Source organism: Pristiophorus japonicus, chromosome 11 (genome assembly GCF_044704955.1).
Source record: "Pristiophorus japonicus isolate sPriJap1 chromosome 11, sPriJap1.hap1, whole genome shotgun sequence".
NCBI lineage: Eukaryota > Metazoa > Chordata > Chondrichthyes > Pristiophoridae > Pristiophorus > Pristiophorus japonicus.
Window position 1 is genome coordinate 149051387 of NC_091987.1, and position 25886 is coordinate 149077272.

The following is a 25886-nucleotide window of genomic DNA, read 5'->3' on the forward strand; positions in this document are numbered from 1 at the left end:
TTTGATAACGTCCTTCAGAAGAGACTGTTAACTAAAGTTGAACCCCATGGAATTGAGGGCAAATTACTGACCTGGTTAGGAAATTGGCTGAGCGACAGGAGACAGGCAGTGGGGATAATGGTCAGGTATTCTAATTGGCAAGATGTGACTAGTGGTGTCCCGCAGGGATCTGTGTTGGGGCCTCAGCTATTCACTGTATTTATTAACCACTTAGATGATGGCATAGAAAGCCACATACCCAAGTCTGCCGATGATGCAAAATAGGCAGTGTGGATGGAAGCATAAAATTACAGAGAGATATTAATAGATTGAGTGAGTGGGCAAAACTATGGCAAATGTAATTCAAAATAGGCAAGTGTGAGGTGATCCTAAAAAAAATAGAACAGGGTACTTTCTAAATGGTGTGTAGTGGAGTATTTAAAATAAACACTCATCACCAGGTCAGGGTTTGAAGATTCAAGTAGTCTTTATTTGCACCGGTGGGGAAACCATCTGCTCTCTGTCCGATGGCTCACGCAGGCTTCTCCGAATATATAAAGTTCCAAGCAATCTTTTATATACTTAATGATGCATGTCGGCCTCGTGCATGGTCCCCTAAGCCGTTTAATTGGCCCAAAGCCCGCGTGCACAGTTGCTGATTGACTAATTCCCTTTTGCATCACACAATCATTCGCCTATGTCTCATACCAGATGAAGTTTCTCCAACATGTGACCTCTGACCCCTTGCCCTATTTAACTGCCTCTCTAGGCCTCCTGTGGTTCAAAAGTTTGGCTATTTGTAATTGTCCTCAGGTTACACAGCTTGCAACAATTAATCATTCCCACATGTTATTTAGCGTTATCTCTTCTGCCCTTTAAGCAACTTTTAGGTCTTTTAGTTCCCGAGACCCATTCTTGACCCTTTAATTATAGCAGTGCTCGAAAGCCCCACTTCATGGTGAATAACTATAAACAGGGGAGGTCCAAAGAAACTTGGGGCTCCAGGAATATGGATCATTAAAATGTCATGGACTCATACAGAAAATAATCAAAAAGTATAATGGAATGGCCTTTATATCTAGAGCACTAGAATACAACTATGCAAAGCCCTGGTTAGACCACACCTGGAGCAGTTTTGGGCTACACCTCAGGAAGGATATATAGACCTTGGAGGGAGTGCAGCGTAGGTTTACCAGAATGATACCTGGACTTCAAGGGTTAAATTATGAGGGTTGAATTCCCTGAAATTTCAAAGATTAAGGGGTGATTTGATCAATGTTTTCAAGGTACTAAGCGGAACTGGTAGGGTAGATAGAGAGAAACTATTTATGCTGGTTGGGGAGTCCAGGGCCAGAGAACATAGCCTAAATGTTAGAGCCAGACCTTTCAGGAGTGAAGTTAGGAAACACTTCTACACGCAAAAGATGGTTGAAGTTTGGAACTCTTTTCCATAAATGACAATTGATGCGAGATCAAGTGTTCATTTTAAATCTGAAATTGATAGATTAACCAAAGGTATTAAGGGATATGGGGCAAAGGCGGGTATATGGAGTTAGGTCGCAGATCAGCCATGATCTCATTGATTGGCAGAGCAGGCTCGAGTGGCTGAATGGCCTCCTCCTGTTCCTATGTGTCACTGTGGTAGTGAATGAGGTCTGACCATCACTCCGGGTAACTGTGGTAGTGAGTGAGGTCTGACCATCACTCCGGGTAACTGTGGTAGTGAGTGAGGTGTGCCTGGGTCCCTGTGTAACTGAGTTGATGTGTAATATGAATGGTTTTTAGTTTCGGTTTTCTCTCTCTCCTAAAAGGAAAAACAATGCTTTCTTGGACAATCTAGAAAGGAGACGACAGTGCGATGAGAATTCTCAGCACTTCGGCCCTCCTTCATCAGATGAGCGGAGCTTTGAATATGACACCAAACAATATAGTGCTGCACCGACCTTTTATGAAGATCTGGAAGAGGATGAGCAAGACAGTGTAGAGGATGCGATCAGAGGCTCTCCTGAAGGTAATGGAACGTTTCAAACAATATAAACAACCATTATCAACAATGTTACGAACAGCATTGATAGCCACCATTTTACACAGCGATGTAAGCCACCATTTTAAGGTGGAAGTAGAGGATCTTTGTGACAGAGAGGGTATGGGACTAGAAGCTCAGCTCGAAGTCAGACAGGACTACCAGCTCGCGGACAGTCTGGTCCAGCCGGAGGTGAGGATAAAATCGATGTTGAGGGAACGGAGTTTGTGGCAGGGCCAAAGACAATGGAAGAAATTGCAGCTCATCCAGAACTGGATGTCGGACATTGCGGAGAGGTGGTGAGAAGGTAGAGCTGGGTGTTGTCAGTGTATGTGTGCTGTCTGACTCCCTCTCTGTGGCTAATGCTGCCAAGAGATAATGCTGTGTAGTGATAAATAAGAAGGGGGCAAGGATAGTACCTTGGGGGACTCAAGGGGTAACGGTGCGGGGGGGCAGGAGGAAAAGCCATTTCTGGACATAATCTGGCTATGACTGGATTCATAAGAATGCAACCAGGCGAAGCCAGTCCCACCCAGCTGGACAACAGAGGAGAGGAGGTGGAGGAGGACAGTGTGGTCAGCTGTAGTTTCCCACATTACAACAGTGACTACACTCCAAAAGTACCTCATTGGCTGTAAAGCGCTTTGAGATGTCCGGTGGTCGTGAAAGGCGCTATATAAATCCAAGTGTTTCTTTGTGTCAAAGGCTGAGAGAGGTAGAGAAGGATGAGGAGGGATAGCTCATCATGGTCACAATCACATAGCAAGTCATTTGTGACTTTGGCAAGAGCCGTTTCAGTGGTATGGCTGGCATTATAACCTGATCGGAGAGATTCAAACAGAGAGTGCAGGGAAGGTGGGCACAGAGTACGGAGGTGACAACACGTTCAAGGTTGAGAGGAAGGAGGGGTTGGAGATGGAGCAGTAGTTTGCATGAGTGAGGTGTCGGTGAGTTTTCTGAGGAGGGCGGCAATGACGGAGGTTTTGAAAGGGAGGCGGACAGTACGTGAGGTGAGAGAGCCTGTTACAATGTCAACATGATATATCATCACTGTAAACAGCATATAAGCCACCACTGTAAACAGCATGTAAACCATTACAGACAGCATTACATGCTGCCATTATGAAGAAATAAAGAAAGAACGTACATTTATATAGTGTCTTTCACCACCTCGGGGTTCCCAAAGCAATACGCAGATAATTAAGGACTTTTTCTTCAAACTTAGGCACTGTGATACTGTAGGCAAACGGTTACAATAACAATACAAACCACCATGAGAACAACAATCTAAACCACCATTAGAACAAGATAAACCGCCATTAGAATAACAATGCAAACCACCAAGAGCAAATCAATATAAATCAGCATTGGAACAATACAAACCACCATTAGAATCAATATAAACCACCATTCGAACTTCAATATAAACAACCATTAGAATCAATATAAACCACCATTAGAACTTTAATATAAACGACCATTAGAACATCAACATAAACCACCATTAGAACATCAATATAAACCACCATTAGAATCAATATAAACCTCCATTAGAACATCAATATAAACGACCATTAGAACAACAATATAAACCACCATTAGAACATCAATATAAACCACCATTAGAATCAATATAAACCACCATTAGAACATCAATATAAACCACCATTAGAACATCAATATAAACCACCATTAGAACATCAATATAAACCACCATTAGAACATCAATATAAACCACCATTAGAACATCAATATAAGCCACCATTAGACTCAATATAAACCACCATTAGAATCAATATAAAGCACCATTAGAATCAATATAAACCACCATTAGAATCAATACAAACCTCGATTAGAACATCAATTTTAACCACCATTAGAATCAATATAAACCACCATTATAATCAATATAAACCTCCATTGGAACATCAATATAAACCACCATTAGAATCAAAATAAACCTCCATTAGAACATCAATATAAACCACCATTAGAACATCAATATAAACAACCATTAGAATCAATATAAACCATCATTAGAACATCAATATAAACCACCATTAGAATATCAATATTAACAACCATTAGAATCAATATAAACCACCATTAGAACATCAATATAAACCACCATTAGAATCAATATAAACCACCATTAGAACAACAATATAAACCACCATTAGAACATCAATATAAACCACCATTAGAATCAATATAAACCACCATTAGAACATCAATATAAACCACCATTAGAACAACAATATAAACCACCATTAGAATCAATATAAACCACCATTAGAATCAATATAAACCACCATTAGAACATCAATATAAACCACCATTAGAACATCAATATAAACCACCATTAGAACATCAATATAAACAACCATTAGAACATCAATATAAACCACCATTAGAATCAATATAAACCACCATTAGAATCAATATAAACCACCATTAGAATCAATATAAAGCACCATTAGAATCAATATAAACCACCATTAGAATCAATATAAACCACCATTAGAACATCAATATAAACCACCATTAGAATCAATATAAACCACCATTAGAACATCAATATAAACCACCATTAGAACATCAATATAAACCACCATTAGAACATCAATATAAACCACCATTATAACATCAATATAAACCACCATTAGAACATCAATATAAGCCACCATTAGACTCAATATAAACCACCATTAGAATCAATATAAACCACCATTAGAATCAATATAAACCACCATTAGAATCAATACAAACCTCGATTAGAACATCAATTTTAACCACCATTAGAATCAATATAAACCACCATTATAATCAATATAAACCTCCATTGGAACATCAATACAAACCACCATTAGAATCAATATAAACCTCCATTAGAACATCAATATAAACCACCATTAGAACATCAATATAAACAACCATTAGAACATCAATATAAACCACCATTAGAATCAATATAAACCTCCATTAGAACATCAATATAAACCACCATTAGAACAACAATATAAACCACCATTAGAACATCAATATAAACCACCATTAGAACAACAATATAAACCACCATTAGAATCAATATAAACCACCATTGGAACATCAATATAAACCACCATTAGAATCAATATAAACCACCATTAGAATCAATATAAACCACCATTAGAATCAATATAAACCACCATTAGAACATCAATATAAACCACCATTAGAACATCAATATAAACAACCATTAGAACAACAATATAAACCACCATTAGAATCAATATAAACCACCATTAGAATCAATATAAACCACCATTAGAACAATATAAACCACCATTAGAATCAATATAAACCACCATTAGAACAACAATATAAACCACCATTAGAATCAATATAAACCACCATTAGAACAACAATATAAACCACCATTAGAATCAATATAAACCACCATTAGAACAACAATATAAACCACCATTAGAATCAATATAAACCACCATTAGAATCAATATAAACCACCATTAGAACAACAATATAAACCACCATTAGAATCAATATAAACCACCATTAGAACAACAATATAAACCACCATTAGAATCAATATAAACCACCATTAGAACAATATAAACCACCATTAGAATCAATATAAACCAGCATTAGAATCAATATAAACCACCATTAGAACAACAATATAAACCACCATTAGAATCAATATAAACCACCATTAGAACAACAATATAAACCACCGTTAGAATCAATATAAACCACCATTAGAATCAATATAAACCACCATTAGAATCAATATAAAGCACCATTAGAACAACAATATAAACCACCATTAGAATCAATATAAAGCACCATTAGAACAATATAAACCATCATTAGAATCAATATAAACCACCATTAGAATCAATATAAACCACCATTAGAACAATATAAACCACCATTAGCATCAATATAAACCACCATTAGAACATCAATGTAAACCACCATTAGAACAATATAAACCACCATTGGAATCAATATAAACCACCATTAGAACATCAATATAAACCACCATTAGAACAATATAAACCACCATTAGAATCAATATAAACCACCATTAGAACAATATAAACCACCATTAGAATCAATATAAACCAACATTAGAATCAATATAAACCAACATTAGAATCAATATAAACCACCATTAGAACATCAATATAAACCACCATTGGAACAACAATATAAACCACCATTAGAATCAATATAAACCAACATTAGAATCAATGTAAACCACCATTAGAATCAATATAAACCACCATTAGAATCAATATAAAACACCATTAGAACATCAATATAAACCACCATTAGAACAACAATATAAACCACCATTCGAATCAATATAAACCAACATTCGAATCAATATAAACCACCATTAGAACATCAATATAAACCACCATTAGAATCAATATAAACCACCATTAGAACATCAATATATACCACCATTACAATCAATATAAACCACCATTAGAATCAATATAAACCACCATTAGAATCAATATAAACCAACATTAGAATCAATATAAACCACCATTAGAATCAATATAAACCACCATTAGAACATCAATATAAACCACCATTAGAACAACAATATAAACCATCATTAGAATCAATATAAACCAACATTAGAATCAATGTAAACCACCATTAGAATCAATATAAACCACCATTAGAATCAATATAAACCACCATTAGAACATCAATATAAACCACCATTAGAATCAATATAAACCACCATTAGAACAACAATATAAACCACCATTAGAATCAATATAAACCACCATTAGACCAACAATGCAAACCACCATTAGAATCAATATAAACCAACATTAGAAGCTGCAATTTGTGTCGTGCTTGATTGTGCTGACAGTACAAAGTCAGTTCTGGTTCCTGGTACCGGAAGTTTTATGGACTGGCGTTGACTGAGTTACTTACTCTGTCTCTGTTGGGTTTTGTTGAACAGATCCCTGTTCCCAGTGGGACATGATGAAGCTGCAAAGCTGCTTCCCTGACTATGAAGTGACAGTCCTTGAAGACCTGCTGCGACAGTGTAATGGAGATTTCAACAGGCTGACCCAGCTGCTGCAATGAAGAAGTGGCAATCGATCAGAATGATTTGGACTACAGGACTTTTTCTGTCATAAAGACAGAAAGCCCAGCAGTCAGTGCCATCATTTGTGTGCCCCCTCCGCCAAAATTCTTTTGATTTGTACTCGATTCCATTAGCTGTTGACCGAGTTCATCTTTTAATTCTGTTATTGAGTTGAGACAATAATGTGCATCTTCTGTGTCATAGGAACGGGTGCAGGCCATTCAGCCCCTCAAGCCTGCTCTGCCATTCGTTGACGTCACAGCTGATCTCTACCTCAACTCCTTTGTTCCATACCCTTTACCCAACAGTAAGCTATCGATCAGGGATGCAAGTGGGTATGGGAAAATGGGTATGGGTATGGGCAGCGTGCCTGTAGATCTTTCAATGTCCATTGGCTCAATTTTCAATACAAAGTTAACATTTACCTTTAAGTGGCCACATCCAACGTTCCCTCGAAGCCTCGTGGCCGTGCAGCTCTCTGCCGTTCCTGTACAACCTTGGACCAGCTTTTCCAATGTTGAATTTTGCACATGTGCGAAATTGTGAATGGGCCACGCACCCGACAAACAAATTGGGGGACCGTTGGCCACATCCCTTTACTTTTCCCAAGCTTTATTTGGCTGAGCGCTTGACTGCATTTTCAATTCCAGCTGACACCATGCCAAATCCTGGAAGACTGGATTAGGTGGAAAGTAGCAAGCACAAAGCACCATTACATTGAAGGTTTTTATAAACCCATGGAAAAGTTACACTTTACGGAGAAAGCCTTTAAAAGTAAAATCACCCTTAAAAGCATGATCAATGTGCTAATGTGTTTTATGCCTGTTTAGCCCTCGGGAGGGAACTTGGAGTGCAGGTCCACAGATCCCTGAAGGTAGCAGGCCAGGTAGATAAGGTGATTTAGAAGGCATACAGAATGCTTGCCTTTATTAGCCGAGGCATAGAATATAAATGCATGGAGGTAATGCTTGAACTGTATAAAACACTGGTTAGGCCACAGCTAAAGTACTGCGTGCAGTTCTGGTCACCGCATTACAGGAAATATGTGATTGCACTGGAGAGGGTGCAGAGGAGATTTACTAGGATGTTACCGGGAGTGGAGAATTTTAGCTATGAGGACAGATTGGATAGGCTGGGTTTGTTGTCCTTGGAACAGAGGAGACTGAGAGATGACCTTATTGAGCAGTATAAAATTATGAGGGGCCTAGATAGAATGGATAGGACCTATTTCCCTTAGCAGCGGTGTCAACAACCAGGAGGCATAGATTTAAAGTAATTGGTAGAAGGTTTAGAGGGGATTTGAGGGGAAATTTCTTCACACAGAGGGTGGAACTCACTGCCTGAAAAGGTGGTAGAGACAGAAACTCTCACCACATTTAACAAGTACTTGGATATGCACTTGAAGTGCCGTAACTTACAGGGCAACGGACCGAGAGCTGGAAAGTGAGATTAGGCTGGATAGCCTCTTGTTGGCCGGCACGGACACGATGGGCCGAAATGGCCTCCTTCCTGCTGTAAATGTCTATGATTCTATTTGGTGCTAAGCAAAATCTCAGAAAATCTGGGCTTAAATTCTGTAAACTGAACATGAAGCCACAGTCAGTTTTAAAAAGCATTTTCATTACTGAGCAATATCTTCAAGTGAAGCATTGTTGGATGAGAAAATCCAAGATCAAATGGGCCTTCTGGTGCGCGCATTGAAATCTAGAGCAAATTTTTGAGAAGAAATAGCTTGATGGTACATTTCATCCAGAACTGCTTTCGGTCTGACATTTCCTGTTCAATATTTTTGTTGTGTTCTCATTAAGGTGTATTACTGTATGGTTTTCACAATGGGCTGGGTTCGTGAATCAACACTGCTGGCATACAGGTGTGTACAACAGGCGACCTTATCGGGAATCCAGGCAGGGTGGACAGTCAGTCACCCCTCGCACAATGTTCCATCTGCAAAGAACACAAAACGCGCAGAGCTCGTGGCAGAATTTTGACGCGTTTCCAGTTTGTTTTGCAGTGACAGTTCAACCTTCCAATTGCTAGGGTCTGAAACCAAGTCTGGGGAACAATTGAAAATTGGAAGCTATTCTACTCCATTCCCATTGGCACACGTTGGGATTTTTATGGACGCACTTATTGGCAACAGAAAAATGTTCTGATTGGGTCTCTTGATCACATTACCTGATTAGTCACCTTGGAGCCCAAGTTCCTGCCCCCCTCCCCCCCCAAGCCCAAGTTCCTGCCCCAGCCCAAGTTCCTGCCCCCCCCACAAGCCCATGTTCCTGCCCCCCCCCAGCCCAAGTTCCTGCCCCCGCCCAGCCCAAGTTCCTGCCCTCCCCAGCCCAAGTTCCTCCCCCCCCCGCCCAAGTTCCTGCCCTCCCCAGCCCAAGTTCCTCCCCCCCCGCCCAAGTTCCTGCCCCCCCGCCCAAGTTCCTGCCCCCCCCGCCCAAGTTCCTGCCCCCCCGCCCAAGTTCCTGCCCCCCCCGCCCAAGTTCCTGCCCCCCCCAGCCCAAGTTCCTGCCCCCCCCAGCCCAAGTTCCTGCCCCCCCAGCCCAAGTTCCTGCCCCTCCCATGCCCAAGTTCCTGCCCCTCCCCAGCCCAAGTTCCTGCCCCTCCCCAGCCCAAGTTCCTGCCCCTCCCCAGCCCAAGTTCCTGCCCCTCCCCAGCCCAAGTTCCTGCCCCTCCCCAGCCCAAGTTCCTGCCCCTCCCCAGCCCAAGTTCCTGCCCCTCCCCAGCCCAAGTTCCTGCCCCTCCCCAGCCCAAGTTCCTGCCCCTCCCCAGCCCAAGTTCCTGCCCCTCCCCAGCCCAAGTTCCTGCCCCTCCCCAGCCCAAGTTCCTGCCCCTCCCCAGCCCAAGTTCCTGCCCCTCCCCAGCCCAAGTTCCTGCCCCTCCTCAGCCCAAGTTCCTGCCCCCCCAGCCCAAGTTCGTGCCCCTCCCCAGCCCAAGTTCCTGAAGCCCTCCCCCAGCCCAAGTTCCCAACCCCTCCAGCCCAATTTCCTGACCTTACCCCCCCCCTCACTTTTACTTTCCAGAAGTAGAGTGCAGAGTCCACGATGGAGTCGGCCCTATGTGGAAGGGTTGACCGTGGCTTGTTCTCCATTCACTTGTCTTCGAATTATGAATGCATTATTTTTTATTGATCACAAGATTGTGAATGACACGGTATTTGGGTGTGTTCAAGTGGCAGTTATTTCAATAAAGGCTGAGGTTCAAGTTTGTGCCTGCTGGCCATGCTTTCTGAAATGTCTCTGGTTAACTGTCGCACTCCTTGCTGGAGTGGCCACCAATAAAGCTACCCTTCGCTGTTCTATGTGAAACTTTGGGTGTGAAGCTCTGTCTCTGAGTTAGGTGAAGCAGCATTGTCGCTAAAAGCTGGAAGATCTCAGCTGGCTGGCGTTCCCCAACACGTTCGGAGTCCTCTCACAACAGGAGGCAAGAGCAGAACAAGAATCTTAAGGGGGTTCGTTTGGGCCAGACACGTGAAGAGCTGTCAAGCACCAATAAAAGGTTCATCATGGTGGTCAACATCCCAATCATACCTCATTGGGTGTTCACATCACAAGATAACTTCACAAAAGAAAGACTTGCATTTCTACAGAGCTTCTCATGATCACAGGACATTGTAAAGTAGAAAGTCAGCAGCCAACCACAAACAGCAATGTGACAATGATCAGATAACTTCTGAGTTGATATGAGCTCTCATGAAGCACCATCGACCTGGAACGTTAACTGTTTCTCTTTCCACAGATGTTGCCTGATCTGAACATTTGCAGCATTTTCTGTTTCTATTTCAGATTCCAGCATCTGCAGCATTTTGCTTTTGTATTAATGATCAGATAATCTGTTTTTTAGTGATGTTGGTTGAAGGATAAATATTGGCCAGGATATAGGGGATAACTCCCCTGCTTTTGTTCGAAATAGTGCCATGAGATCTTTTACGTCTACCTGAGAGGGCAGACGGGGCCTCGGTTTAACGTCTCATCCAAAAGACGGCACCTCCGACAGTGCTTCCTCAGTACTGCACTGGAGTGAGATTCGGTGGGTGATCATGGCGGAGGGCCAGCGAATGTTTGGTGCAGAGGAGCGGCAAGGGATCGTGGTGGAGGTGCGGCAAATGAGGGTACGGGGCTCAGAAGAGCTGAGGGCCCAGGGGCAGCACGGGCCAGCCCACACTGTGATATATGTGCACACTGGGTCCGTGCAGCAGAGCAGGTCTCCAGTCCTGGTTAACCCTTGTCATTGGACCAAGGCCGAGCTCTGTCAAGCCTGTATGGTGACTGGTGTGCAACGGTCACCACATGTTAAAAAAATCCACTCACAGGCATCTTCCACCCCCTCAATTGGAGTTCAGGACTGGAACATCGGGTCCTTCTTTGAAACATCTGTGAACTTATTGGAAGCAAGTCATCCTCGTTCGAGGGAACACCTATGACGATGACTGGAGTGAGATTAAGGTGCTAAAATCGTTGGAGTAGGACTTGAACCCACAACCTTCTGATTCAGAGCTAAGAATGCTGCCCACTGAGCCACAGCTGACACCATCATGGCAGCTCATGGGTTCAAGCCACACTGCAGACTTGAGCATATGATCTAGGCCGACGCGTTAGTGTAGTATGAGGGAGTGCTACATTGTCATTGGAAAACTTCGGCCCAAATCTTTTTATGAGTCTAACTACCAGCAGCTGAAGTCCAAGGAACAGGAAAAGGCGGTTTCTTTGAGCATTTCTGAACAACTCGTAGCACCAAGTTAAAGAATCGATGTGGGGAAGTGTGAGATCATCCACTTTGTATCCGAGAGAGACAAATTCTTCATGGTGAGAGACTCAGAACTGGATAACCCAAGGGAGTTAGGAGTCTATGAACACAAGTCACTAAAAACTGGTGCACATGCATAAAATGTAATCAAAAGGCTAATAACATAAGAATATAAGAAATAGGAGCAGGAGTAGGCCATACGGCCCCTCAAGCCTGCTCCGCCATTTAATACGATCATGGCTGATCCGATCATGGACTCAGGTTCACTTCTCCGCCTGCTCTCCATTACCCTTTATTCCCTTATCGTTTAAGAAACTGTCTATTTCTGTCATAAATTCATTCAATGTCCCAGCTTCCACAGCTCTCTGAGGCAGCGAATTCCACAGATCCACAACCCTCTGAGAGAAGAAATTCCTCTTCATCTCAGTTTTAAATCGGCGGCCCCTTATTCTAAGATTATGCCCTCTAGTTCTAGTCTCCCCTATCAGTGGAAACATCCTCTCTGCATCCACCTTGTCAAGCCCCCTCATAACCTTACATGTTTCGGTAAGATCACCTCTCATTCTTCTGAATGCCAATGAGTAGAGGCCCAACCTACTCAGCCTTTACTCATAAGTCAACACCCTCATCTCCGGAATCAACCTAGTGAACCTTCTCTGAACTGCCTCCAAAGCAAGTATATCCTTTCTTAAATATGGAAACCAAAACTGCACACAGTATTCCAGGTGTGGCCTCACCAATACCCTGTATAACTAGCAAGACTTCCCTGCTTTTATACTCCATCCCCTTTGCAATAAAGGCCACGATTCCATTGGTCTTCCTGATCACTTGCTGTACCTGCATACTATCCTTTTGTGTTTCATGCAATGGAATGGAATGGAATGGTCAGAATAGAAAAGTAAAGAAGTTGTACAGAGACGTAGTCAGCCCCAATCTGGAGTACTACCGTCAGTTCTGGGCACCGTATCAGGAAAGATACAAGTAAAATACTACGGATGCTGAAAATCTGAACTAAAACTGCTGGAAACATTCGGCAGGTCAGGCAGCATCCGTGGATAGACAATCTGGCCCTGGAATGTTGTGGGAGAAAGGCAGGTAGACCCCAGGGGTGCAGACCACCCCACCGCCCGTGTACTGATGTGGGCTGCCCACCCCAAGAACCAGTCCATACTCCTCCGCTCCCAATGGCTCTGGTGCAGCTATCCTCCATAACCAGCACCATGCTGTCCTAGAGAGAATGGGAACGGTGGGTAAGGTCTGAAATTGTTGAACTCGATGTTGAGTCCGGAAGGCAGTAAAGTGGCTAATTGAAAGATAAGGTGCTGTTCCTCGAGCTTGCGTTGAGCTTCGTTGGAACAGTGTAGGAGGCCGAGGACAGAGTGGGAGTGGGGCGGGGAATTAAAATGACAGGAACTCAGGGTCACGATTATGGACTGAACGGAGATGTCCAGCAAAGCGGTCACCCAATCTGGGTTTGGTCTCCCCAATGTAGAGCAGCGAAGACAGTATACGGAATGGAAAGAAGTACAAGTAAATCCTGTTCCACCTGGAAGGAGTGTTTGGAACGGTGGGTAGTGGGAAGGGAGGAGTTAAAAGTGCAGGTGAAATTCACTCTTCCCCGATGGAGCATTTTTACCTTCGATCTTCCCTGGTCTCTTTCCATAATTATATCAAGCTGTGGTTGTTGTTAGCTAGATGATCTCCTACTGTAACATACGTGATTTGCCCCACTTATTTTATCAGAACCAAATCCAATACTGCTTCCTTCCTTGTTGGACTGGAGACATATTGATCGAGAAAGTTCTCCTGTACACAGATGAGAAATTCCTCTCCTTCCTTACCCTACTGTGTTTTTCCCAGTATATATTAGGGTAATTAAAGTCTCCTAATACTAGTACTCTATTTTTGTTACACGGCTTAGAAATTTGCCAATAATTTACTCAACTCTCCTCACTGTTTGAAGCTCTATAAAAACTCCGCTCAATGTAACAACTCCCCCTCTGTTCCTCAACTCAAGCCAAATAGATTCAGTCCGAGAACCATCCAGTATACGTTTATATTTAGAATTGTAACATCATTCTTAATCAATATTGCCACACCTTTCTTTCTCTATCATTCCTGAATACTTGATAACCAGGAATATTAAGAAGCCATTCTGTCCTGGTTTGAACCATGACTCTGTTAATGCAACCAATTCATAATCACATAAGGCAGCTCACCAACCTCATTAGTTACACTAGGGACATGGACAAACATACAATTTAATATCTCCTTCATCTAGTTCTTGCAGTTTTGGGGATATTTCTAATTTACAGCTGTTTATATCTCTCTGATCTCATTGCTGCTCTTTTCTGCTATTTTCTGGTTCCCCTCCCGCTGCCAAATCAGTACTGTTATCCCCTGGGAGGACAGACGCACCAACATCAGCATTCTCGACCAGGCCAACATCCCCGGCATCGAAGCAGTGACCACACTCAATCAGCTCCATTGGGCGGGCCACATCGCTCGACACAGGACTCCCAAAGCAAGCGCTCTACTCGGAACTCCTATATGGCAAGTGAGCCCCAGCTGGACAGAGGAAACATTTCAAGGACACCCTCAAAGCCGCCCTGATAAAGTGCAACATCCCCAACGACACCCGGGAGTCCCAGGCCCAAGACCGCCCTAAGTGGAAGAAGAGCATCTGGGAGGGCGCTGAGCACCTCGAGTCTCATCACCGAGAGCATGCAGAAATCAAACGCAGGCAACGGAAAGAGCATGCGGCAAAACAGACTCCCCACCTACCCTTTCCTCCAACCACTGTCTGTCCCACCTGTGACAGAGACTGATTGCAATTCCCGTATTGGTCATGGACCATGTACAGTAGACACCTCAAGTCGCTGGAGAAATACCACCAACGATGTCTCCACAAGATCCTGAAAATCCCCTGGGAGGACAGACGCATCAACATCAACGTCCTCGTCCAGGCCAACATCCCCAGCATTGAAGCACTGGCCACACTTGATCAGCTCCGCTGGGCAGGCCACATTGTCCACATGCCAGACACGAGACTCCCAAATCAAGCGCTCTACTCGGAACTCCTTCATGGAAAACGAGCCAAAGGTGGGCAGAGGAAACGTTAAAAGGACATCCTCAAAGCCTCCCTGATAAAGTGCAACATCCCTACTGACACCTGGGAGTCCCTGGCCAAAGACCACCCTAAGCGGAGGAAGTGCATCCGGGAGGGCGCTGAGTGCCTCGAGTATCAACGCCAAGAGCATGCAGAAATCAAGCGCAGGCAGCGGAAAGAGCGTGCGGCAAACCAGTCCCACCCACCCCTTCCCTCAACGACTATCTGTCCCACCTGTGACAGGGACTGTGGCTCTCGTATTGAACTGTTCAGCCACCAAAGAACGCACTTCAGGAGTGGAAGCAAGTCTTCCTCGATTTCGAGGAACTACCTATGATGATGTTAACCTAAAAAAGCAAATTCTTATTTAAATGGGGAGAGATTCCAAAGTGCTGCAGTACAGAGGGACCTGGGGGTCCTTGTTCATGAAACACAAAAAGTTATTATGCAGGTACAGCAAGTAATCAGGAAATGGAATGTTGGCCTTTATTCCAAGGGAGAAAAGCAGAGAAGTCCTGCTACAACTGTACAGGGTGTTGGTGAGGCCACACCTGGAGTACTGCGTGCAGTTTTGGTCTCCGTATTTAAGGAGGGATATACTTGCATTGGAGGCTGTTCAGAGAAGGTTCACTCCGTTGATTCCTGAGACGAGGGGGTTGTCTTATGAAGAAAGGTTGAGCAGGTTGGGCCTCTACTCATTGGAGTTTGGAAGAATGAGAGGTGATCTTATTGAAATGTATAAGATTCTGAGGGGGCTGGACAGGGTAGATGCAAAGAGGATGTTTCCACTGATGGGGGAATCTAGAACTAGGGGGCATAGTTTCAGAATAAGGAAATGGAAATGAGGAATTTCTTCTCACAGAGGGTCATGAATCTTTGGAATTCTCTGCCCCAGAGAGCTGTGGAGGCTGGGTCATTGAATATATTTAAGGTGGAGATAGACAGATTTCTGAATGATAAGGGAGTGAAGGGTTATGGGGAACGGGCAGGGAAGTGGAGTTGAGACCAAGATCAAATCAGCCATGATCATTGAATGGCAGAGCAGGCTTGAGGGGCCAAATGGCCTAATCCTATTTCTTATGCTGTTACAGTGAGAATATTGGTCCCGGTTTTGTTGAGGTGCAATCTGTCCATCTTATACAGGTACCCCATTCCCCAGAACCAGTCTCAATGCCCCAAGGAACGGAAACCCACTCCTGCACCACCTCTCCAGACACGCATTTACTTCGCTATCTTCCTGTGTCTATACTCACTAGCACACGGCACTGGGAATAATCCTGAGGTTACTACCTATTGAGGTCCTTTGTAAAAATCTTTTTCCTAGCTCCTGAAACTCTACCGAAAGGACCTTAACACTTTTTCTATCTATGTCATTGGATCCAACATAAACCATGATATCTGGCTGTTCCCCTCGCCGAATACCTCCACCGTGATATCCTTCACCCTGGCACCAGGAAGGCAACACACCATTTGGGAATCACGTTTGCAGTTAGAAAGAAAGGAAGACTTGCATTTATATAGCGTCCTGCTCGGCCACCGGATGTCCCAAAGCACTTTACAGCCAATGAAGTACTTTTGGAGTGTAGTCACTGTGTAATGTGGGAAACGCGGCAGCCAATTTGCGCACAGCAAGCTCCCACAAACAGGAATGTGACAATGACCAGATAATCTGTTTTTTAGTGACATTGGGATAAATATTGACCAGGTCAGCGGGGATAACTCCTCTGCTGAAACACCTATCCGGACTAGATCGATCATGTTGTATATGCTGACTATGGATGTACTCTATGTGTAGTCACTGTGAGATTGTATAAGATGGAGACTTGTTTACCTGATGTACTAACAATAAGGTTCACACCATGTACATACATGCTGGCACCACTAGAGGGTGCAACTGGTGGAGATCGGGGGTTTCCTGTATAAAAGGCTGCACACCATGCTTGCAGAGCACTCTGGAGTTTGGAATAAAGGACCAAGGTCACTACAGTTCAAGTACAACATATTGACTTGTGGAGTCATTCATAAGTACATTATAGACATAACAGATCGAATCCCCTATGATTACTTCGTTGTGTACATTATAGACATAACAGATCGAATCCCCTATGATTACTTCGTTGTGTACATTATAGACATAACAGATCGAATCCCCTATGATTACTTCGTTGTGCCCATCATATTCCCAGTGAGTGACAGCTGACCGAAAAAAGTGGTCACATTTCTTGGTACCCTCCCTCCACCCCAGGGTCAGTGTGTTGTGCCAGGCTAGGTTTTCTGAGTGCTGCCATTTCCTCTCGAGAGCCCAGGGAAGCGTCGTTGCTGACATGCCCACAGGCAGGGCCCAGTGCTGGCAAATGGGGCAGGCAAGTGTAACACAGCCCCAGGCCTGAAGGAGGCTGAAGGCCCAAAGAAATTACCTTCAGATCTCTTCAGGCTTCCCTTCATAGAGCCTAGCAGTGTCAGCTGTGGCTCAGTGGGCAGTATTCTCGCCTCTGAGTCAGAAGGTTGTGGGTTGAGCACAAAAATCTAGGCTGACGCACCAGTGCAGTGCTGCACTGTCGGAGGTGCCATCTTTCAGATGAGACGTTAAACCAAGGCCCCGTCTGCTCTCTCAGGTGGATGTAAAAGATCCCGTGGCATTATTTCAAAGAAGAGCAGGGGAGTTATCTCCAGTGTTCTGGCCAATATTTATCCCCCAATCAACGTAAAATGAAAAGATTATCTGGTCAGTATCACATTGCTGTTTGTGGGAGTTTGCTGTGCCCAAGTTGGCTGCCGCGTTTCCCACATTACAACAGTAACTACACTTCAAAAAGTACATCATTGGCTGTAAAGCGCTTTGAGACGTCTGGTGGTAGTGAAAGGCGCTATACGTCTCTTTCTTTTTTCCTCCAATGACATGCCTTTCCACAGGCTGATGAGAAAGCAAGTGAGGCTGGGGGGGTGGGGAAGGCCATCATCCTCATCAGTATGGGCCGCCGTGGCTCCTGCCAGTTCTCTGTAACCCCCGCACTCCCCTCCCCTCAGCCCCAGAGGGGGAAAAACCCCGTGGAATGGAAATGGATGAGGAGAGTGAGCTCCAGTAAATCCATGAGGATGTTTTACTACAGGTCCTGCCTACCACACCTCAGACTGCAATTTCTATTCTGCCATCAGATGGCAGTATTGTCCCCAGTTTATGTCAATGCATCAGGTACCTTTAGTTATGGAAGAAAATTAAACATCAGATCCTGAAGAAAGAGTTCTCCCCGTTAATTTATCTTTTACTATTCCGGAGTTTAGTCTCTGGGACCTTGCTCTGTTCAGCCTTAACCTCAACGCTTCCTCATCCTCCGGCTTTCACAGTAGGAACTTTGATGGAGAATAGAATGAAATAACTTGCATTTATAAAGCACCTTTTAAGTCCTCGGGATATGTAAAAGCCTTTTGCAGCCATAATCATTGCTCCTGAAGTGTTGTCGCGGGTATAATGTTGGCTAAAGCTGCAGCCAATTTGTGCACAGCTAGATGCCGCAAAGAACAAACGAGATTTTGGTGTTGGTTGCGGGATAAATGTTGGCCAAGGCACTGGGAGTACTCCCTGAGCAGCCAAATGGGACCTTGGCTTTAAACAGCCACATTCGAAAAACAGCCCCTCTGAGAGTGCAGCACTCCCTCAGTACGCCCCTCTGACAGTGCGGCATTCTCGAAGTACTGCCCCTCCGACAGTGCGGCACTCCCTCAGTACTGCCCCTCCGACAGTGCAGCGCTCCCTCAGAACTGTCCCTCCGACAGTGCAGCACTCCCTCAGTACGCCCCTCTGACAGTGCGGCATTCTCGAAGTACTGCCCCTCCGACAGTGCGGCACTCCCTCAGTACTGCCCCTCCGACAGTGCAGCGCTCCCTCAGAACTGCCCCTCCGACATTGCAGCGCTCCCTCAGTACTGCCCTTCAGACAGTGCAGCGCTCCCTCAGTACTGCCCCTCCGACAGTGCAGCGCTCCCTCAGTACTGCCCCTCCGACAGTGCAGCGCTCCCTCAGAACTGCCCCTCCGACTATGCAGCGCTCTCTCAGTACTGCCCCTCCGACAGTGCGGCTCTCCCTCAGTACTGCCCCTCCGACATTGCAGCGCTCTCTCTGTACTGCCCCTCCGACAGTGCAGCACTCCCTCAGTACTTCCACTCCGACAGTTCAGCACTTCCTCAGTACTGCACCTCCGATAGTGCAGCTCTCCCTCAGTACAGCCCCTCCAACAGTGCGGTGCTCCCGCAGTACTGACCCTCTGACAGTGCAGCACTCCCTCAGTATTGCTCCTCCGACAGTGCAGCACTCCCTCAGTATTGACCCTCTGCCAGTGCAGTGCTCACTCAGTACTGTCCCTCTGACAGTGCAACACCCCCTCAACACTGCCACTCTGACAGTGCTGTACTCCCTCAGTACAACACCTCCAACAGTGCAGCACTCCCTCAGTACTGCCCCTCCAACAGTGCAGCACTCCCTCAGTGCTGCCTCTGCGACAGTGCACACTCCCTCAGTACTGCCTTTCCGACAGTGCGGCGTTACCTCAGTACTGCCCCGCCGACAGTGCACTACCTCCCTCAATATTACCCCTCCGACAGCACGGCGCTCCCTCATACTGCCCCTCCGACAGTGCACACTCCCTCAGTACTGCCCCTCCGACAGTGCGGCGCTCCCTCAGCACTGCCCCTCCGACAGTGCAGCACTACCTCAGTACTGCCCCTCCGACAGTGCACACTCCCTCAGTACTGCCCCTCCGACAGTGTAGTACCTCTCTCAATACTACCCCTCCGACAGTGCAGCACTCCCTCAGTACTGCCCCTCCGACAGTGCACACTCCCTCAGTACTGCCTTTCCGACAGTGCAGTACCTCTCTCAATACTACCCCTCCGACAGTGCAGCGCTCCCTCAGTACTGCCCCTCCGAAAGTGCTGCACTCCCTCATTACTGCCCCTCCGACATTGCCGTGCTCCCTCAGTACTGCCCTACTGACAGTGCAGCACACCCTCAGTACTGCCCCTCCCACAGTGCACACTCCCTCAGTACTGCCTTTCCGACAGTGCAGTACCTCCCTCAATACTACCCCTCTGACAGTGCAGCAGTCCCTCAGTACTGCCCCTCCGACAGTGCAGCGCTCCCTCAGTATTGACCCTCTGCCAGTGCAGTGCTCACTCAGTACTGCCCCTCTGACAGTGCAACACTCCCTCAACACTGCCATTCTGACAGTGCTGTACTCCCTCAGTACTGCCCCTCCAACAGTGCAGCACTCCCTCAGTACTGCCCCTCCGAAAGTGCTGCACTCCCTCATTACTGCCCCTCCAACATTGCAGTGCTCCCTCAGTACTGCCCTACTGACAGTGCAGCACTCCCTCAGTGCTGCCTCTGCGACAGTGCACACTCCCTCAGTACTGCCTTTCCGACAGTGCGGCGTTACCTCAGTACTGCCCCTCCGACAGTGCACACTCCCTCAGTACTGCCTTTCCGACAGTGCAGTACCTCCCTCAATACTACCCCTCTGACAGTGCAGCAGTCCCTCAGTACTGCCCCTCCGACAGTGCAGCGCTCCCTCAGAACTGCACCTCCGACATTGCAGCGCTCCCTCAGTACTGCCCTTCTGACAGTGCAGCACACCCTCAGTACTGCCCCTCCGACAGTGCAGCGCTCCCTCAGAACTGCCCCTCCGACATTGCAGCGCTCTCTCAGTACTTCCGCTCAGACAGTGCAGCACTTCCTCAGTACTGAACCTCCGATAGTGCAGCTCTCCATCAGTACTGCCCCTCCGACAGTGCGGTGCTCCCTCAATACTGACCCTCTGACAGTGCAGCACTCCCTCAGTACTTCCCCTCCGACAGTGCGGTGCTCCCTCAGTACTGACCCTCCGACAGTGAAGCACTCCCTCAGTACTGCCTTTCCGACAGTGTAGTACCTCCCTCAATACTACCCCTCCGACAGTGCAGCACTCCCTCAGTATTGCCCCTCCGAAAGTGCTGCACTCCCTCAGTACTGCCACTCCGACAGTGCACACTCCCTCAGTACTGCCTTTCCGACAGTGCAGTACTTCCCTCAATACTACCCCTCCGACAGTGCAGCACTCCCTCAGTACTGCACCTCCGCTAGTGCAGCTCTCCATCAGTACTGCCCCTTTCCGACAGTGCGGTGCTCCCTCAGAACTGACCCTCTGACAGTGCAGCACTCCCTCAGTACTTCCCCTCCGACAGTGCAGCACTTCCTCAGTACTGCACCTCCGACAGTGCGGTGCTCCCTCAGTACTGCCCCTCCGACAGTGCGGTGCTCCGTCAGTACTGACCCTCCGACAGTGCAGCACTCCCTCAGTATTGCCCCTCCGACAGTGCAGCACTCCCTCAGTATTGACTCTCCAACAGTGCAGCAGTCCCTCAGTACTGCCCCTCCGACAGTGCAGCACTCACTCAGTTCTGCCTTTCCGACAGTGCAGTACCTCCCTCAATACTACCCCTCCGATAGTGCAGCAGTCCCTCAGTACTGCCCCTCCGACAGTGCAGCGCTCCCTCAGTACTGCCCTTCTGACATTGCAGCACACCCTCAGTACAGCCCCTCCGACAGTGCAGTGCTCCCTCAGAACTGCCCCTCCGACATTGCAGCGCTCTCTCAGTACTTCCGCTCAGACAGTGCAGCACTTCCTCAGTACTGCACCTCCGATAGTGCAGCTCTCTATCAGTACTGCCCCTCCGACAGTGCGGTGCTCCCTCAGTACTGACCCTCTGACAGTGCAGCACTCCCTCAGTACTTCCCCTCCGACAGTGCAGCACTTCCTCAGTACTACATCTCCGACATTGCGGTGCTCCCTCAGTACTGACCCTCCGACAGTGCAGCACTCCCTCAGTATTGCCCCTCCGACAGTGCGGCGCTCCCTCAGTACTGCCCCTCCGACAGTGCGGCACTCCCTCAGTGCTGCAACTCCGACAGTGCAGCGCTCTCTCAGTACTGCCCCTCCGACAGTGCAGCACTCCCTCAGTACTTCCCCTCCGACAGTTCAGCACTTCCTCAGTACTGCACCTCCGATAGTGTAGCTCTCCATCAGTACTGCCCCTCCGACAGTGCGGTGCTCCCTCAGTACTGACCCTCTGACAGTGCAGCACTCCCTCAGTACTTCCCCTCCGACAGTGCAGCACTTCCTCAGTACTGTACCTCCGACATTGCGGTGCTCCCTCAGTACTGACCCTCCGACAGTGCAGCACTCCCTCAGTATTGCCCCTCCGACAGTGCGGCGCTCCCTCAGTACTGCCCCTCCGACAGTGCGGCACTCCCTCAGTGCTGCCACTCCGACAGTACAGCGCTCTCTCAGTACTGCCCCTCCGACAGTGCAGCACTCCCTCAGTACTTCCCCTCCGACAGTTCAGCACTTCCTCAGTACTGCACCTCCGACAGTGCGGTGCTCCCTCAGTACTGACCCTCCGACAGTGCATCACTCTCTCAGTATTGACTCTCCGACAGTGCAGTACCTCCCTCAGTACTGACCCTCCGACAGTGCAGCACTTCCTCAGTACTATGCCTCTGACAGTGCGGCGCTCCCTCAGTACTGCCCCTTCGATAGTTCAGCATTCCATCAGTACTGACCCTCCGACAGTGCAGCACTCTCTCAGTACTGATCCTCCGACAGTGCAGTTCTTCTCTCATTGCTGCCCCTCAGACAGTGCAGCACTCCCTCAGTACTGCCTCTCCAGCAGTGCAGTTCTCCTTCAGTACTGCCCCTCTGCCAGTGCAGTGCTCACTCAGTACTGACCCTCTGACAGTGCAGTTCTTCTCTCATTGCTGCCCCTCAGACAGTGCAGCACTCCCTCAGTACTGCCTCTCCAGCAGTGCAGTTCTCCTTCAGTACTGCCCCTCTGCCAGTGCAGTGCTCACTCAGTACTGTCCCTCTGACAGTGCAACACTCCCTCAACACTGCCCCTCTGACAGTGCTGTACTCCCTCAGTACTGCCCCTCCGACAGTGCGGCGCTCCCTCAGTACTGCCCCTCCGACAGTGCAGCACTCCCTCAGTGCTGCCCCTCCGACAGTGCGGTGCTCCTTCAGTACTGCCCCTCCGACAGTGCAGCACACCCTCAGTATTGCCCCTCCGACAGTGCAGCACTCCCTCACTATTGAATCTCCGACAGTGCAGTACCTCCCTCAGTACTGACCCTCCGACAGTGCAGCACTTCCTCAGTACTATGCCTCTGACAGTGCGGCGCTCCCTCAGTACTGCCCCTCCGATAGTTCAGCATTCCCTCAGTACTGACCCTCTGACAGTGCAGTTCTTCTCTAATTGCTGCCCCTCAGACAGTGCAGCACTCCCTCAGTACTGCCTCTCCAGCAGTGCAGTTCTCCTTCAGTACTGCCCCTCTGCCAGTGCAGTGCTCACTCAGTACTGCCCCTCTGACAGTGCAACACTCCCTCAACACTGCCCCTCTGACAGTGCTGTACTCCCTCAGTACTGCCCCTCCAACAGTGCGGTGCTCCACTCAGTACTGACCCTCTGACAGTGCAGCACTCCCTCAGTACTTCCCCTCCGACAGTGCAGCACTTTCTCAGTACTGCACCTCCAACAGTGCAGCACTCCCTCAGTGCTGCCTCTCCGACAGTGCATACTCCCTCAGTACTGCCTTTCCGACAGTGCGGCGTTACCTCAGTACTGCCCCTCCGACAGTGCAGTACCTCCCTCAATACTAACCCTCCGACAGCGCGGCACTCCCTCAGTACTGCCCCTCCGACAGTGCTGTACTCCCTCAATACTGCCCCTCCGACAGTGCGGCGCTCCCTCAGTGCTGCCCCTCCGACAGTGCACACTCCCTCAGTACTGCCTTTCCGACAGTGCAGTACCTCCCTCAATACTACCCCTCCGACAGTGCAGCGCTCCCTCAGTACTGTCCCTCCGAAAGTGCTGCACTCCCTTAGTACTGCCCCTCAGACAGTGCACACTCCCTCAGTCCTGTCTTTCCAGCAGTGCAGTACCTCCCTCAATACTACCCCTCTGACAGTGCAGCAGTCCCTCAGTACTGCCCCTCCGACAGTGCAGCGCTCCCTCAGAACTGCCCCTCCGACATTGCAGCGCTCTCTCAGTATTGCCCCTCCGACAGTGCAGCACTCCCTCAGTACTTCCGCTCAGACAGTTCAGCACTTCCTCAGTATTGCCCCTCCGACAGTGCGGCGCTCCCTCAGTACTGCCCCTCTGACAGTGCACACTCCCTCAGTACTGCCTCGCCGACAGTGCAGCACTCCTTCAGTACTACCCCTCCGACAGTGCACACTCCCTCAGTACTGCCTCGCCGACAGTGCAGCACTCCCTCAGTACTACCTCTCCGACAGTGCACACTCCCTCAGTACTGCCTTTCCGACAGTGTAGTACCTCCCTCAATACTACCCATCCGACAGTGCAGTGTTCCCTCAGTACTGCCTCCCCTATAGTGCAGCACTCCCTCAGTACTGCCCCTCCGACAGTGCGGCACTCCCTCAGTACTGCCCCTCCGACATTGTAGCGCTCTCTCAGTACTGCCCCTCCGACAGTGCAGCACTCCCTCAGTACTTCCGCTCAGACAGTACAGCACTTCCTCAGTACTGCACCTCCGATAGTGCAGCTCTCATCAGTACTGCCCCATTCCGACAGTGCGGTGCTCCCTCAGTACTGACCCTCTGACAGTGCAGCACTCCCTCAGTACTTCCCCTCCGACAGTGCAGCACTTCCTCAGTACTGCACCTCCGACAGTGCGGTGCTCCCTCAGTACTGACCCTCCGACAGTGCAGCACTCCCTCAGTATTGCCCCTCCGACAGTGCGGCACTCCCTCAGTAGTGCCTCTCCGACAGAGCAGCTCTCCCTGAGTACTGCCGTTCCGACAGTGCATACTCCCTCAGTACTGCCTTTCTGACAGTACAGTGCCTCCCTCAATACTATCACTCCGACAGTGCGGTGCTCCCTCAGTACTGCCCATCCGATAGTGCTGCACTCACTCAGTACTGCCCCCCGACAGTGCAGCAGTCCCTCAGTACTGACCCTCTGACAGTGCAGTACTTACCTCAGCACTGCCCCAGAAAGTGCAGCACTGCCTCAGTACCGCCCCTCCAACAGTGCGCCACTCCCTCAGTACTGCTCCTCCGACAGTGCAGCTCTCCCTCAGTACTATGCCTCCGACAGTGCGGTGCTCCCTTAGTACTGCCCCTCCGACAGTGTGGCGCTCTCTCAGTACTGCCCCTCCGACAGTGCAACTCTCCCTCAGTACTGCCCCTCCGACAGTGCAGTGCTCCCTCAGTATTGACACTCCGACAGTGCAGTACTTCCCTCAGTACTTCCCCTCCGACAACGCAGCACTCCCTCAGTACTATTCCTCCGACAGTGCAACTCTCCCTCAGTACTGCCCCTCCGACAGTGCGGCACTCCCTCAGTACTGCCACTCCGACAGTGCAGCGCTCCCTCAGAACTGCCCCTCCAACAGTGCAGCGCTCCCTCAGAACTGCCTCTCCAACAGTGCAGCGCTCTCTCAGTACTGCCCCCTCTGACAGTGCAGCACTCCCTCAGTACTTCCGCTCTGACAGTTCAGCACTTCCTCAGTACTGCACCTCCGATAGTGCAGCTCCCCTCAATACTGCTCCTCCAACAGTGCGGTGCTCCACTCAGTACTGACCCTCTGACAGTGCAGCACTCCCTCAGTACTTCCCCTCCGACAGTTCAGCACTTCCTCAGTACTGCACCTCCGACAGTGCGGTGTTCCCTCAGAACTGAACCTCCGACAGTGCAGCACTCACTCAGTATTGACTATCCGACAGTGCAGTACCTCCCTCAGTACTGACCTCCGACAGTGCAGCACTCCCTCAGTACTATGCCTCTGACAGTGCGGCGCTCCCTCAGTACTGCCCCTCCGACATTGCGGTGCACCCTCAGTACTGACCCTCCGA

General features: G+C 48.1%; 1 protein-coding gene across 4 annotated transcripts in view; it reads left to right on the top strand.

Annotated features, from left to right (window-relative positions):
- The window catches only part of epsti1 (epithelial stromal interaction 1), a 67993-nt gene extending 60513 nt beyond the window's left edge, over positions 1-7480 (top strand). For all 4 annotated transcript variants that reach the window (XM_070893085.1, XM_070893086.1, XM_070893087.1 and 1 more), the window contains exons 9-10: positions 1791-1990; positions 6996-7480. In XM_070893085.1, the coding sequence (XP_070749186.1) occupies positions 1791-1990; positions 6996-7123 (328 nt within the window). In that variant the 3' untranslated portion in view covers positions 7124-7480. The remainder of the gene's footprint in view (positions 1-1790; positions 1991-6995) is intronic.
- Positions 7481-25886: the final 18406 nt, after the last annotated feature.